At 51.9% G+C, this 12,265-nt stretch overlaps 1 protein-coding gene across 1 annotated transcript; it reads right to left on the reverse strand.

Annotated features, from left to right (window-relative positions):
- Positions 1 to 289: 289 nt before the first annotated feature.
- On the reverse strand, positions 290 to 11,693 carry LOC128725935 (uncharacterized). The gene is made up of 6 exons (XM_053819709.1): positions 11,558 to 11,693; positions 11,321 to 11,452; positions 1,814 to 3,085; positions 1,478 to 1,668; positions 875 to 1,406; positions 290 to 411 (listed from the first exon to the last, which is right to left on the reverse strand). The coding sequence occupies exons 1-6, from the start codon at positions 11,658 to 11,660 to the stop codon at positions 290 to 292; spliced, it is 2,352 nt and encodes a 783-aa protein (XP_053675684.1). The 5' UTR covers positions 11,661 to 11,693.
- Between the last annotated feature and the right edge of the window lie 572 nt (positions 11,694 to 12,265).

Below are 12,265 nucleotides of genomic sequence, written 5' to 3' on the forward strand. Positions count from 1 at the left end.
TCGCACCGGACAACCGCTTTCGCTGGGGAAAACTGTTGAGACGGCACGAAATCGTAGCGATTAAAAACAAAACTTGCTTTCATATAAAAGTACGCTTCCTGCAGCAGCTGCTGCTGCTTCTCGCGCTACCGTAAGTTGGCCGTTATCAATTTATGTGCTACACTCGTGTGCCCTCAGCCCCGTGGCGCTGTGTGGGCGTGGGTCCTTTTTATTTACAAAATCGTCCGCTCCCTACGGGCAGGATGAAACGTCGCGATGAATCGAAACACCACAGGGCAGGGCAGACCACTTATGTCCGTGACCAGTGTCCTCCGGTGATACGGCTCGTCCTTCTTCGCGGCTTCGACACGGCACCGGTCGTGGCGGGTCCTGCAAACGGCAGCGCGTTGTTGTAAGCTGGCGCCGGGCATCCTAGGGCATGATATGAAAATGGGAAAAAAAGGCACATAAAACAGCCATCATTACGAAAAGCACTGGAACTCTACTGGTGAGGAGGACCACCGTTTCCGGATGCGTGGTGGATAAATAAATAACCTGCGTGGGGTAGGGCATTTAAAAATCAAACTTATGAAACCCCCCCCTTCTCTGGCCGATGGATTGCGTGTGGGTGGCCTTTTCCCATTGGTGCATCGATTTCCCGCCGTGGGTGGTGTGAAAAATGGAACAAAACGGAGAGCTGAATTATTCAACCACCCTCGCGAAGGGTGGCACCGGATATGTGTATTGTTTAAAAAAATTCTTTCTATTGTTCCGAGCCGCCACGAGCAGTCCACGTCCGGAAAAGCGAGGACATAAAATCGATCCACTCGACCCTCCACCGAGTGGTTATTTTTGCCATTACGTTAATCGATGCCGCCCGCTAGCGGATACTTACGGCAAACCGAGCACCGATCTTCGTCGCTACCATCACCACATCCGTCCCGACCTGAACACACGATGGCGGTTGACCGACAACGTCCGTTTCCGCATCGCATCGGGCAGTAGTTGCGTCCTCGAGCCGTCGGACCGCTCAACAGCTTGACGAAGAAGTTCGGTACGGCTCGGGAGCCACAGAGGTGCGGTGGTTCATCACTTCCATCCCGGCAGGATACGATCGCGTTACAGTACTCGTACTCCGGCAGGCACTCGCCACTGCGGCACATGAACGTGTGTTCGGGACATTTGCGCGACTTCCGGAAATCACAACCGATCTCGTCTTCGCCATGTGGGCACTGCGTTTTTCCGTCACAAATACCGGCTCGCGAGATGCACCGACCACTTCGTTCGCATCGGAAGGATAGCTCGGGACAGGACGCCGTACCGTTGGCTTTCGGCGCGAAATTGCATTCCTCGTCCGAGGCATCACTGCAATCTGGACGACCATCACACACGAAGAACCAGCTGATGCAGATGCCACTCGAACGGCACTGGAATAAATGGAGAATAATGATGATCAAAGAGGCCTATGAGTAACATAAGTAGTTGATTAGTGCCTTACCTGGAACGTGCCCCGAGAACAACCGGTATTGGTAGCTCGGCAGGAGTCATCCGGCTGGTGATAGGCGCAATCGCAGTGTCCCTCGTCGTTGCAGTAACTGTACGGGTCCGCTAGCTGACACTGTTCGTTTTTGGTGCAGGTTAACCCCAACGAGACTGGTCCATCACCCAGATCGACACGGGTCCGTATTCCTACAAACAAACGCCAGCGTTAATTCAAATCCAAACCAACATCATTTTGTTAGCAGCGCCATCTATCGAGCGGCACTGCTTCTCCGCTTCACGTATAGATGGCGCTGCTGCAGCTTCCACAGAAAAACATGCAGCTTCTACTCACTTGCAGTCGACGTTGCAACCGTCGTGGTCGAAATGGGTGCTTCCGGTTCCATGACCGTCGTTCGGCTGGCTAACCGTACTAACGTTTCCGTGGTCGTCTGAATCGGTTCCGTGTCGATGACTTCATTATCACGCTCGGAGTGTCCCGTCGTGCCACGTGGCCCAAACCGATCCTTACCATGCGCTTCTTCGCCATCGTCCTCATCGAACAGTTTCGAGTCCTGCCGGCGCAGTTGCACATCCTGATACTGCTCAATAAGCTCCGTTGTTGTCGCATCATTGCCATCGGTGGAATCTTCACGCACTTCGTTCTCCGTCGTCAACGCCGATGTCGTGTGTTCGAAACGATCAGTTGCTCGATCAACCGTCACCATCGTCGTTGTCTCCTGTTCCCTTACCAACGATGCAGCTTGTTGGGTGTTTTCAGCATCCTTCTCCACCTCACTGGGAGCAGCGGTTCGATCAAACTCCACAAGCTCCACATCGTTCTCGATGTTACCGTTTGGTTCAGTGGTTGAGTTCTGTTCTCCCTCGTTGACAACTGTCACTTCGCTACGATCCGTTGCTCCATCGTCACCCAGCGAGGGTGGCATAATTTCGATGGCCGTTAGCGTCGTCGCATCACCTACACCTTGTCCTTCTTCCGTGATGGCTTCCGCAATGTCTCCAGCCCATTCACCAACCGTCGTCGTCGATAGGGCGTCCACGAGTTCCTGCTGCTTGAATTGTTCCTCAACTTCACGCTCTAAACTGGCGTACTGCTCGGTGTTCTCGTACTCCTCCATGCCACTGCTGGCTTTCGGCGTCGTTGTCATCATCCCTGTGACCGAGTCCTGCGCCTCCGTCATACCGCCCATCGTCACCTCGAGGAAATCCGTCGTGCTGGTTGCGTCCTCATCCGAAGCCGTCGTCTGATACTCCGTCGTGATGTGTTGCTCTGCCGATGCCATCTCCCCATCGTGGGCGTCATCTCGAAGTACCAGATTCTCCACCACGATCACATCGTCCTCGGTCGTCGTCGACATGCGATCGATCGAACCTTCCGGGGGTTGAGTGTCGACCTCAGCCGCTGGACTTTGCTGTTGAGGTTTCGCAAACCCAATCAACTCCGTCGAAGGGCTTACATCGGCCACACAAGTTGGACCGTTCTGACGCGCCGGCGACGTACACTGACACCGACCGAACAGGTTCGGGATAAGGAAGTCACAATGGCTCTCCTGGTCCCACATTCGACAATGCGCGTGGCTGTAGCAAACCGTACCGGGTTGGGCCGCTGAAAGGACGAGAACGAGAGAAAAACACGCATTCAAACCAATTATTAGCATCCGCGGAACCACCAAACCGAAAAGCCGAGACGGGGCTTAATTTATGTACGCTTCAGTTGCCGGTTCAGTTTCGAAGCGAGTTTCGATTTCCGGCTTACGCACATTAGCCGCGTTCGGGACAACGGTCGACAAGCGTTTTCGATTAAATTATTAGCGTGCTTTGGCAGGAGGTGAACACATCCGGCACGCGGTCGCTTAATAAATAGATGCATTTTTGACGCGACGACCATGCGGTCGTTCGGAAATTGAAAATGGAAACCTAATCCTCCCCAGCGGGTACGTTCTCGGGGGTGGTTTTTTTTTCACTCATGTTTGCAGCATTAAACAAATGGATAAATTCGCTAAAACACACCAACCCTGACAGAGGGCCCCTCCATTGTTCGTCCGCAAATAAAAGCCCACCCCATTCCCGTTACGCATGGTGCATAATGACATCGAGCTTCCGGCCCTTGACCACAGGAGACCCATCTTGATCTGTGCGTTCGCATTCGAGCACACAACAAAAGCACACCGATCGGCGGCACTTATCGGTGTGGTGGGTTTTCCCTGCTCGATGAGCTTTCCCAGCCTGGCGGTGACATCATGCCGGTGGTCTTTCTCCTAACCTTGCCAGTTGACCCACATCGAGGAAAGGGAGGGGGACGCTGTCAGTTCCCATTCCCAACGCACAAAACACACAATCGCATTTCAACCCGGTGTGCTGGTGGCGTCGTAACGACCGGGTGAAATTATGTCACCCGGTCTTCACTGACACGGATCGTGTGCCCGCTGGCAGGCCGGAAGCGATTTACGTACCATTTCGAGCCCATTGAGAAAACTGCAACTCGCGATTGGTGCACGCAAGCGATGATAGGACGATGCAACGATGGTGGGAAGCTGGAAATGTGAGACGATCTTGTGGATTTGTGGATCGAGTTTCTTAACCGCATTACGCGGTACGCGGCAAGATGCCATAAATTAGCAGCCATTTTATGCGTGAGAGCAGAGAATTGTTTGCGGATTTAAAACGCAAGGCAGCCATGATGGAGATAAGGCTGATCAGTTTCATGGGAATTCAAACATAAATGACATTAGCCTTGCAAAGCAACCTTATTCCGTGGCTGTAACACAATCAAACCCTATCATAATCGGCTTGTTTTCCAATGGTGCGTTTCTTCCCATCCACAGCACCCAATGACCAATGATCGGTCGCCCACTTGAGATTGATAACGGAATGGACGATAATGGGCCCCGAAGGCGATAAACGCGTCACACGCCTTATCGCTTTCGGGACAACGATTAATAGCCCTAGACACGCGACGTTCGCGAGCTAGGTCAGTTATGGACACTCTTTTTTTTTTACTCGCCTCAAGGCCTACTATCAATTACCATACCTGAGAAGCACGCCCCGGGCCACCCCATTCAATTAATCCCTTCACTGACCACCGGATGACACCGAGGCATGGCCATTTGGCGTGTGGACGGAACAATTCAACCAACCCCCGATGTCAATCCCTTCGCTGAACGAGGTGGAGATAATCGTAAAAACAAACGGTCTCGGGTTACAGTTACCCAGAGAGCGCCCTGACCCTGATTTCGACCCGCGCGACATGGCTTAAGGGCAACCCGCACCGGAAGGCACGGGAAGCGCGGGAAAACTCACCACGGTCGATTTATGAAAGACCCACCGCGGAAGCTGATAAATGGCAGCAAAATCACTCCATTCTCTTCGCCCGGCGTGGCTCCATCCAAAAACGGGGCAGCATAACTCGTGTTTGCCATGCAAATTGGTGTGCGTGTGTGAGGTGAAGAAGATCCCCCCATTTGGGGTGGTTTTTCCGGGCACGCAGGTGGGAGATATAAAAAATTAACCCACTTCTCGGGAAGGTGGCGCCTTTATCCACGGGCACAAAAGACCCCCGGTTAGGGTTGGCACGCGAAAGGGCCGCTCTGTGTTGTTTTTTTTTTGTAATTTCTTTTTGTTTGTTCTCCAACGACCTCCGTGCTTTTCGTGCCACCCCAGGCGTTCAAAGGCACCTTTTAGGGGTCGTTTTGTTTTCCTGCCGCTTTTTTTGTTGTATCAAATTTCTCACACGATGCATTGAGCGAAGTAAAGCGAAGTATGCTTGCTTTCCTGGCACATGAAGAAAGTGCAAGGCTTCAAAATGGAACCCGAAACGGTCGGACATGCTCACGTGAAAGAGCAACAAGAAGCTTTCCAAAGCAGGACCGTTCCACACAAGAGCAGGCTAATTCGACGGCTCTATTAGGCCGAACAGGGTCTATTAAAAGCCATTTGTCCACCCGGCGCCCATTGTCCCCGTAGAGAAACGGGTTCGAGTTTCACTTTCCACCGGTCCGACCGTTTGCGGTTTCGCACCCAAACGACCTTTCTCCAGGCCGTGGGCGACCATTTGCCAAAGGAGTGCAGGTCCTTGACGGGTGGCCGGGTTTGATGTGTTGCTTGGAACAAATGTCCATCACCATCACGCGGGTAATCCGCCGTCAATCGGCGTAATCATGGCGCACATGGCATAATGTGGCCATTTTGCGTTGTTTCAATATCCCTCGCCCTCCTCCGCCCTCACCACCCTTTACCCGGCTTTTCCCGCCACACCGAGACCACATCGAATGGCGCGGTGAAGTGCATTCGGCCACGGTACTGTTGCGCTAGAAACACTCTGACACACTTACTGGCCGGAATGTTGCTTCTGGTTTCGAGCCTCCATGCAAACCGCCACTGATGAGGGAAGGAAAGTTTTGCAGTTTCGATTCGTTCCTTTCTAAAAATTGCTTTTCTTTCGCCTTTTGTTTGGACACATTTCCCGACCCACGGCGCTCTGCTGGCGCACGAGCCATCGCTCGCATGCCGCTTAATTATCTTTTTCATGCGTTCATTATGGCATGAAAAAAGAACGGACCGAAAAAGAGAGAGAGAGAGAGAGAGAGCAAGAGAGAGGGGGAGCAAATTTCACTGTTTGGATAATTTAATCCGATGAGATGTTTTATTAGCTTTTTTTTTTGTGCTTCATACATCGTGCAAAAAAAAAAAGAACAAACAAGCGCCTGCTTCGATGGTTTCGGTTAGGTAACGGGCCTATTTGCAGCGATCCGTACACACACCCGCTCTAAGTGGGGCTGGAAAACTCATCAAATCACATAGCAGGCCGAATTGAACGGGCGAAGGAGTAAACGATGCCCACTCGGTTCCGTCACCGCGTTTCGTCGCCACCTAAACCAGTGCTCATTATTATTGAATGGACGAAGTTATGCCATTTCCAACGGTGCTATCAGTGAGCATAATCCACCCACCGGTGGTTCCGAGAGTCGGACGCAATCGGAGTTCAAACACTGCCGCCTTCGGTGTGGATTAACGCAAATACTCGAACTCTGTAAGGACACTGCCTCGGTTCGACTAACGGGCTATGTAAAGCACACACCGAAAAAGACGTTTTGATGGTGGGTAGATTTTTGTCTCATTTTTCCAGCCGGTGGTCCTCAAATGAACGTTCACCGAAACGGAATTACATTGGCTTCGGTGGGCTAATTGGAGCCACATTTTCGCCCATTTTCGGTCCGTGTTTTTCCTCCAATCCGTCGGGAAATGTGCCTGCTAACACCTTCCGGGTTCGATTTGCAGCCGGATGCAGGTGAGAAACAAAGAAAAAAACCGGCGCTAAGCGTTTAAATAAATCCCCCGTCGGCAAATAGGCCGCTCCCGAAAGGTGCGTCGAATCCGTCCACAAACACCCCAGCTGGCCAGTCGGACCGGGGAACCGTTGAAACAACCAGAAAGCATAATTGGAACCGACGAAGTCTCGCATCTCGCCGCTACTCCCGGATAATCGAATATCCGTTCCGTTTCGAACCAAGCCCCGCTCGCCGATGCTCGGTGATGGGCGTTTTTGTTGAATTATGTAATTTTCGTGACCATTACCGCCTTGTAATGACGCGCATTTGTGTGCCCCGTGCTGCTCGTGGAAGAATGCATCGTGGCTGATTAGAACCAGCTGCCATGGTGTATGGGTGTGTGTGTGTGTATTTTGATTAAAATTTCCCCCACCCAACAACTCCGGTGGGTGGGCGTTTCCCGGTTCCTTCTTGGGTGTGCGCTGGAGAAGCGCAGAAGAGCAACCCATCTAGGTGCATAAAGGTCAAGTTCACGACCGGCACGCTGCATCGGCAAGCAAGCTCGTAAGGCGATCCTCGACGATCTGACGCGATCGAAACGCATTAGCATAAAGCATTAGTGGACCGTTCTTTCAGCCACCAAGCCAAGGAGCATCACAGAGGGAGGAACCTCCGTTCCAAAAGAACGCCCCTCGTAATAGAATCAACAGATGCTAGTCTATTATTAGACGCGCGCCGATCTACGGGTAATCTGTGATTAACATAATCGAGCCAGCGATCCGATTCCGAATGTGCGAAAGGGAAACAGGGTCTATGGTTGATTGGGATTTTGGATCATAAGCGCTTGTGTTTTTTAATCAAACAGCCTTTAAAGCCCCATTTGATGGGAGAAATGAACTAGTTCAGGGAGTGCTTTAACATGGTTCCACGATGCAATAAAAAAATATTCTATATGCTCTAGATTTTAACCTATATGTGCCAGTTCAACCTTCAACATCAGGTGCAACACGAGTATTGGGCAAACGGTCGAATTTCTTCATTCATCGCACAAAACAGCAAACAAAAAACACATGAACCAAAGTACATTAAGCACCCTCCATTTGCGCAACGCCATTACGCTGCGTGGGAATGCCATTTTCCGGGGGTGCCCGATTTTGTTGTTGCTGTTTTCCTTCCATCTTCCGAACCGGCGCTCCGGTTGCGAATATTTCGAGGTCACGCCACGAGGTCGGGGGCTGGTTTTTGCGAAACCGCAACAGAGCCAAACCATGAAAAACATCTCGTTACACACACACACACACACGCTTGCTCCCGGTGTTGGATTCCGTGTCATCGCCGAATTGGGAGCATCGGGAGAAAGTGGCCGGGTTGAAATTTCACTCCCCGAAAAGCCGAAAAACAAATCCGCACCCGATCGGTCACCATGGGTTGGGAAGCGAAATCCTCCCTGGTGGTGTTACGCCAGCGCGTATCCTGTTTACTGAGAACATTATGCGCCATGGGGAGGGAAAATTTTGGGATCCAAAAATAGAGAATAATAAAAAAACTTTCACTCGACGAAGGCGCATAGGGCTTCGGGGTGGATTACGAGTGCAGCTTCCTGTGTGAAAGCGGACGCTAAATCGGGAAGGCTGCGTAGAAATCGCAACAGGGCGTCATTTAGCCCGACAGCGCGAGAGGGATTATGTTATAATTTTCATCCGAATCGTCGTGACTTCCTCCGACGTGAGCATCTGTTCGTTAATAGCCCGACGGTGAGCAGAATTAGCATGAAAATCGACTCACGCAGCCATAACGCACCCCTAACCGAAGGGATGATGACCGATAGCTTCCTGTGGCTGCGGCTGAATACCCAGCGCAAGAACGTGTCCACTGGCACACGTCAGTCAATTGCTCCACACGTCGGCATCAGGTGCTCCACATACCCGATGGCACAGATTCAACACGATCCCGATCGATAATGGGCGCCTCCACGGTCCGGCCCATTCTCGTGCCGGGTGATGTTCATTATTTCGGTAAAATAGGCACTAATCGGGCGCGCGCGAGCTCTTCTCCATCCGCTCCATCGTTCGCGCATTACTGTCACGCAAGATGGGCGAGTTTTTCCCGCCCCAAAAGGGGGGCCACGGGTGCCGACAGGGTGTGGTAGGTCCACGTGAGGGGAAAATGGGACCAATCTGTGTTTTGCCCACTTATGCCGCTGGCCCAGTGCGGTGCGAGCCGACGAACGACGAAACATAAAATAATCGCCCATCACCGACTGGCCGCAGCATAAGTGAGGACGTGGCGGATCGTGGCCCAAAGGGTGAGGGTGCAATACCATTGTTTGTCTCCCCGGTGCAAGGGGTGAGTCTGGAAAAGCCCGGTGCCAGGGTGGTCGGTTGTCACTCGCATGGAAAACTCGCGCTCATTAGCTCGTTTGATGGACCGCGGCTGACCGGGGCTGACATATTTTCCCCTTACCCTTGGGGGTGGAGGTTGGGTGGTGTGGTGGGTAGGTGGGATGCCCGAGGGGGTAAATTACGTTCGGCATTCATACCCTGCAAACCGGAACACGCGTCCGCGTATGAATGGTAGCACGGGTCAGGTTTTTCTTTCCTCTCTTTATTCTTTCTCTCTCTCTCTCTCTTTCTCACTCACTTCCATTTCCGTCTTCCCATTTCCATGGGGTGGTTTCCGAAGAGATGGGGGTACGAAATACGGCCACTGAACAAAACGCTGCGAACAAAGATAAGGCTTAATCGTGCATCGATTGACCAGTGTGTCGCCCGCATTCCGCACAATTTGCTTGGAAAGGGCCATGATTTCTGATCAATTTCCTCGTCCTCGTAAGGGCCCTTAACCCCAACAGGCCCCAGCAGGTTCGTTCGTAAGGCGGAAAGCAGCTGTAGCTCTTCGAAAAGAATTTCCTGTGTTTTTCCTATTCACCCTCCAAGTCAACCTCCAATCCTTAAGGAGATCACATTCGCCATCAACATATCAGGACGCGGGTCCTTAGCCACGCCGAGATTACGCTGGCTTATGTATCGCTAGCGCTGGCGGATGAGTGCCATTGTTCCTCGCGGGCTCATTATCTCGACGGGTTTCGATTCGGCCAGGGGCCATCGCTAAATAGGACTTTGCTTCGGCTGTCATTAGCGAATCGGTGCCGTTCCGGGCTCCGGGCCGGCAATTAACGGGCCGATGGCGCATCTTTGGAGGGTTGGAATGGCTGTTGACGGGGTGTGAGCGAGAGAAAAGCATACGCGTACGTGTGCTTAGCGATGGGGGATTGGCAGGCAATAAAATGTAATATTTCCTCGGGCGAGAGTATCAGCAGTGACAAGAAGTGTCCAGTTCAAGCAGAAACGTTGTTTGAGTAGGGAAATTATTAGGGCAAGTATTGACCGGAAAAGTGGTGCTGTTGAAAGGTTTAGTGATTTGTTGACGTTTCTGGAACAATCTGCTGGCGCAGCCAACTTGGATTGATGGTGGGTTATATAGAAAATAAGAACATAATATGGTGATTGAACTCGCGTGATTCGTTCCCAATAAAGACATTCTATTTTCCATCATAAATGTAGCATAAATAAAATCACCAGACGGCTTAGCAATCAATAATCTATATAAGTTTTGTCTTACTGATTTAGGAAAAAAATCCTCCGCGTTGAACATGTGGATTAAAATATCCGTCAAAATGAACCAAGCAGCTAAGATCTAAGAGATTTGAAACTTTGATTCTCAATAGAAAAAGACATGTTGAAAGATTACCGCAGCTTCCGGGATCTTTCAAACGATCCCAAAGACCTTCGTATATGCCTTAAAACCTGTCAACCAGCGACCGTTTAGCTCATCCACAGCGACATTCATGCCACAACACGCGACAACAATGGCTCGTACGTACGGCTGCAACGGCTATCAATCGACATTTCTATTACTTTGCGTCGTTCCGAACTCACATCCGATCGAACGTTCGTCCGTGGCGATTGTCCTGTCCATTTCCCATGCCCGGGTCCTGTGAGGTCACTTCGGAGGTCTTCCAGGCTACCGGTCACGACAATCTCATCCACCGGGTGGGCTCTCCATCAGCAGCACAATCAGTCAAACCAGAGGAGGAATGAACCACCCCAGTTCGATAGCGAGGAAGCCCCTCCGTGGTTCCGTGGAACAGATTTACATTCCACAACCCACGGCTTATCAAAGGTGGATCCCGCATGCCGGCACGATCGTGTGAATAATTTATTGTACGACAGCGCTGTCGATGGCCCGTCACGATGCACCCTATCGGAGGCCGTGAATGCAAATGGTGCCCTGCGGTTCTCGGTGAAATAGCGAGCGCCATAATGTGCCGCTGGCGTTGGCCAACGTGCACCAAAGTGCACACACGACGGCAGCGGAAAAGTTGGTCAGCCTGCAGCAGGGAATCGAGGCCAAACCAAAGCCAAATACAAGCAGCCCGCGTGTGGAGTGAGTGAATAAAAGTGATGACCACGTATCGATATACGAGCCACCGTAGGTGTCGAACGGTACAGTGGTGTACGCGAGAATAGCACAACGGTTCGTTCTCGGTTGGACGTCGGTGGTAGCGTACTTACGCGATAGGCAGGTGTGTTTGCGGAACTGCAGGAATCCGGCATCGCACTGGCAATGTCCATCGATGCAACTGCTGTTTGCTACGCGCATCGAGCACTGCTCCGAGAGGCTACAGTCACTCTCGAGGAGTTGAGCTACACCCGAAGGAGAGAGTTAAAAAAAAAAACAACAAGAAAAAGTAAGTGTGTGTGGGATAATCGACCAAACCAGACCAAACAGGCAAGAACTGGCATACGTACACGGCAGACAGGCTGACTCGTTCAACCTTACGTAGAATGGGCTGCACTCGCAGAGACCCTCCAGGGTACAGTAGCTGCCCTTGACGCTGTCCGAACAGTCCATGTCGTGCTGGCAGGTGTCACCCAGCAGCAACCCATCCGCGGCCACCATCCCTAACGTTAGCTGGAAAAGAGGAAAAAAGAAAACCGATGGGGTGAGATTTTTATACGAGGAAAAGCGAATAAAAACGCCATCAAATAAACGTCCACCTTCACCTAATCCATTCATGATCGTGCCGCAAGTGGGGGAGGTCTGAGCTAGAGGATTCCTTGGCCGTTGGAAAAGTGCATCACGATTCTCGGGATACTCGTGCCCCCTTGTTACCCGTTTCCCCGCTGACCTTCATTCCTTTTCGGAAGTAGGTTCACCACGCCACGGGTGAAAGCGCCCATATGCGTACCATCGTCCTGCAGCGTGTCCTCATGGGGATGCCAACCGTCGAGCCCTGGAGCCTGACCGTGATCGTGATCAAACAACCACGCGGCTCATAATGGATCGGCCTAATCGATCGGCTTGAGCTGGTGCCCTTCCTGCGCTCCAGGGCGGCCTTTCGCCACGATTCACTTCGCTACCTGCTGCGAAAGGAACCCACCGCCGTGAACCTGTTTCCCGACGGGGAGGCCATGCAAACTTTTCCTGCCAGGCATGTGTGGATGTTCCCACCCGAA

Source organism: Anopheles nili, chromosome 3 (assembly GCF_943737925.1).
Source record: "Anopheles nili chromosome 3, idAnoNiliSN_F5_01, whole genome shotgun sequence".
NCBI lineage: Eukaryota > Metazoa > Arthropoda > Insecta > Diptera > Culicidae > Anopheles > Anopheles nili.

Coding starts and splice junctions, on each gene's coding strand:
- LOC128725935 (XM_053819709.1), bottom strand. CDS start 11,660: ATGGACTGTTCGGACAGCGTCAAGGGCAGCTACTGTACCCTGGAGGGT. Junction 1,669..1,813: donor GGTTGCAACGTCGACTGCAA/GTGAGTAGAAGC, acceptor GTTTGTTTGTAG/GAATACGGACCCGTGTCGAT. Junction 412..874: donor AGATCGGTGCTCGGTTTGCC/GTAAGTATCCGC, acceptor ATCATGCCCTAG/GATGCCCGGCGCCAGCTTAC.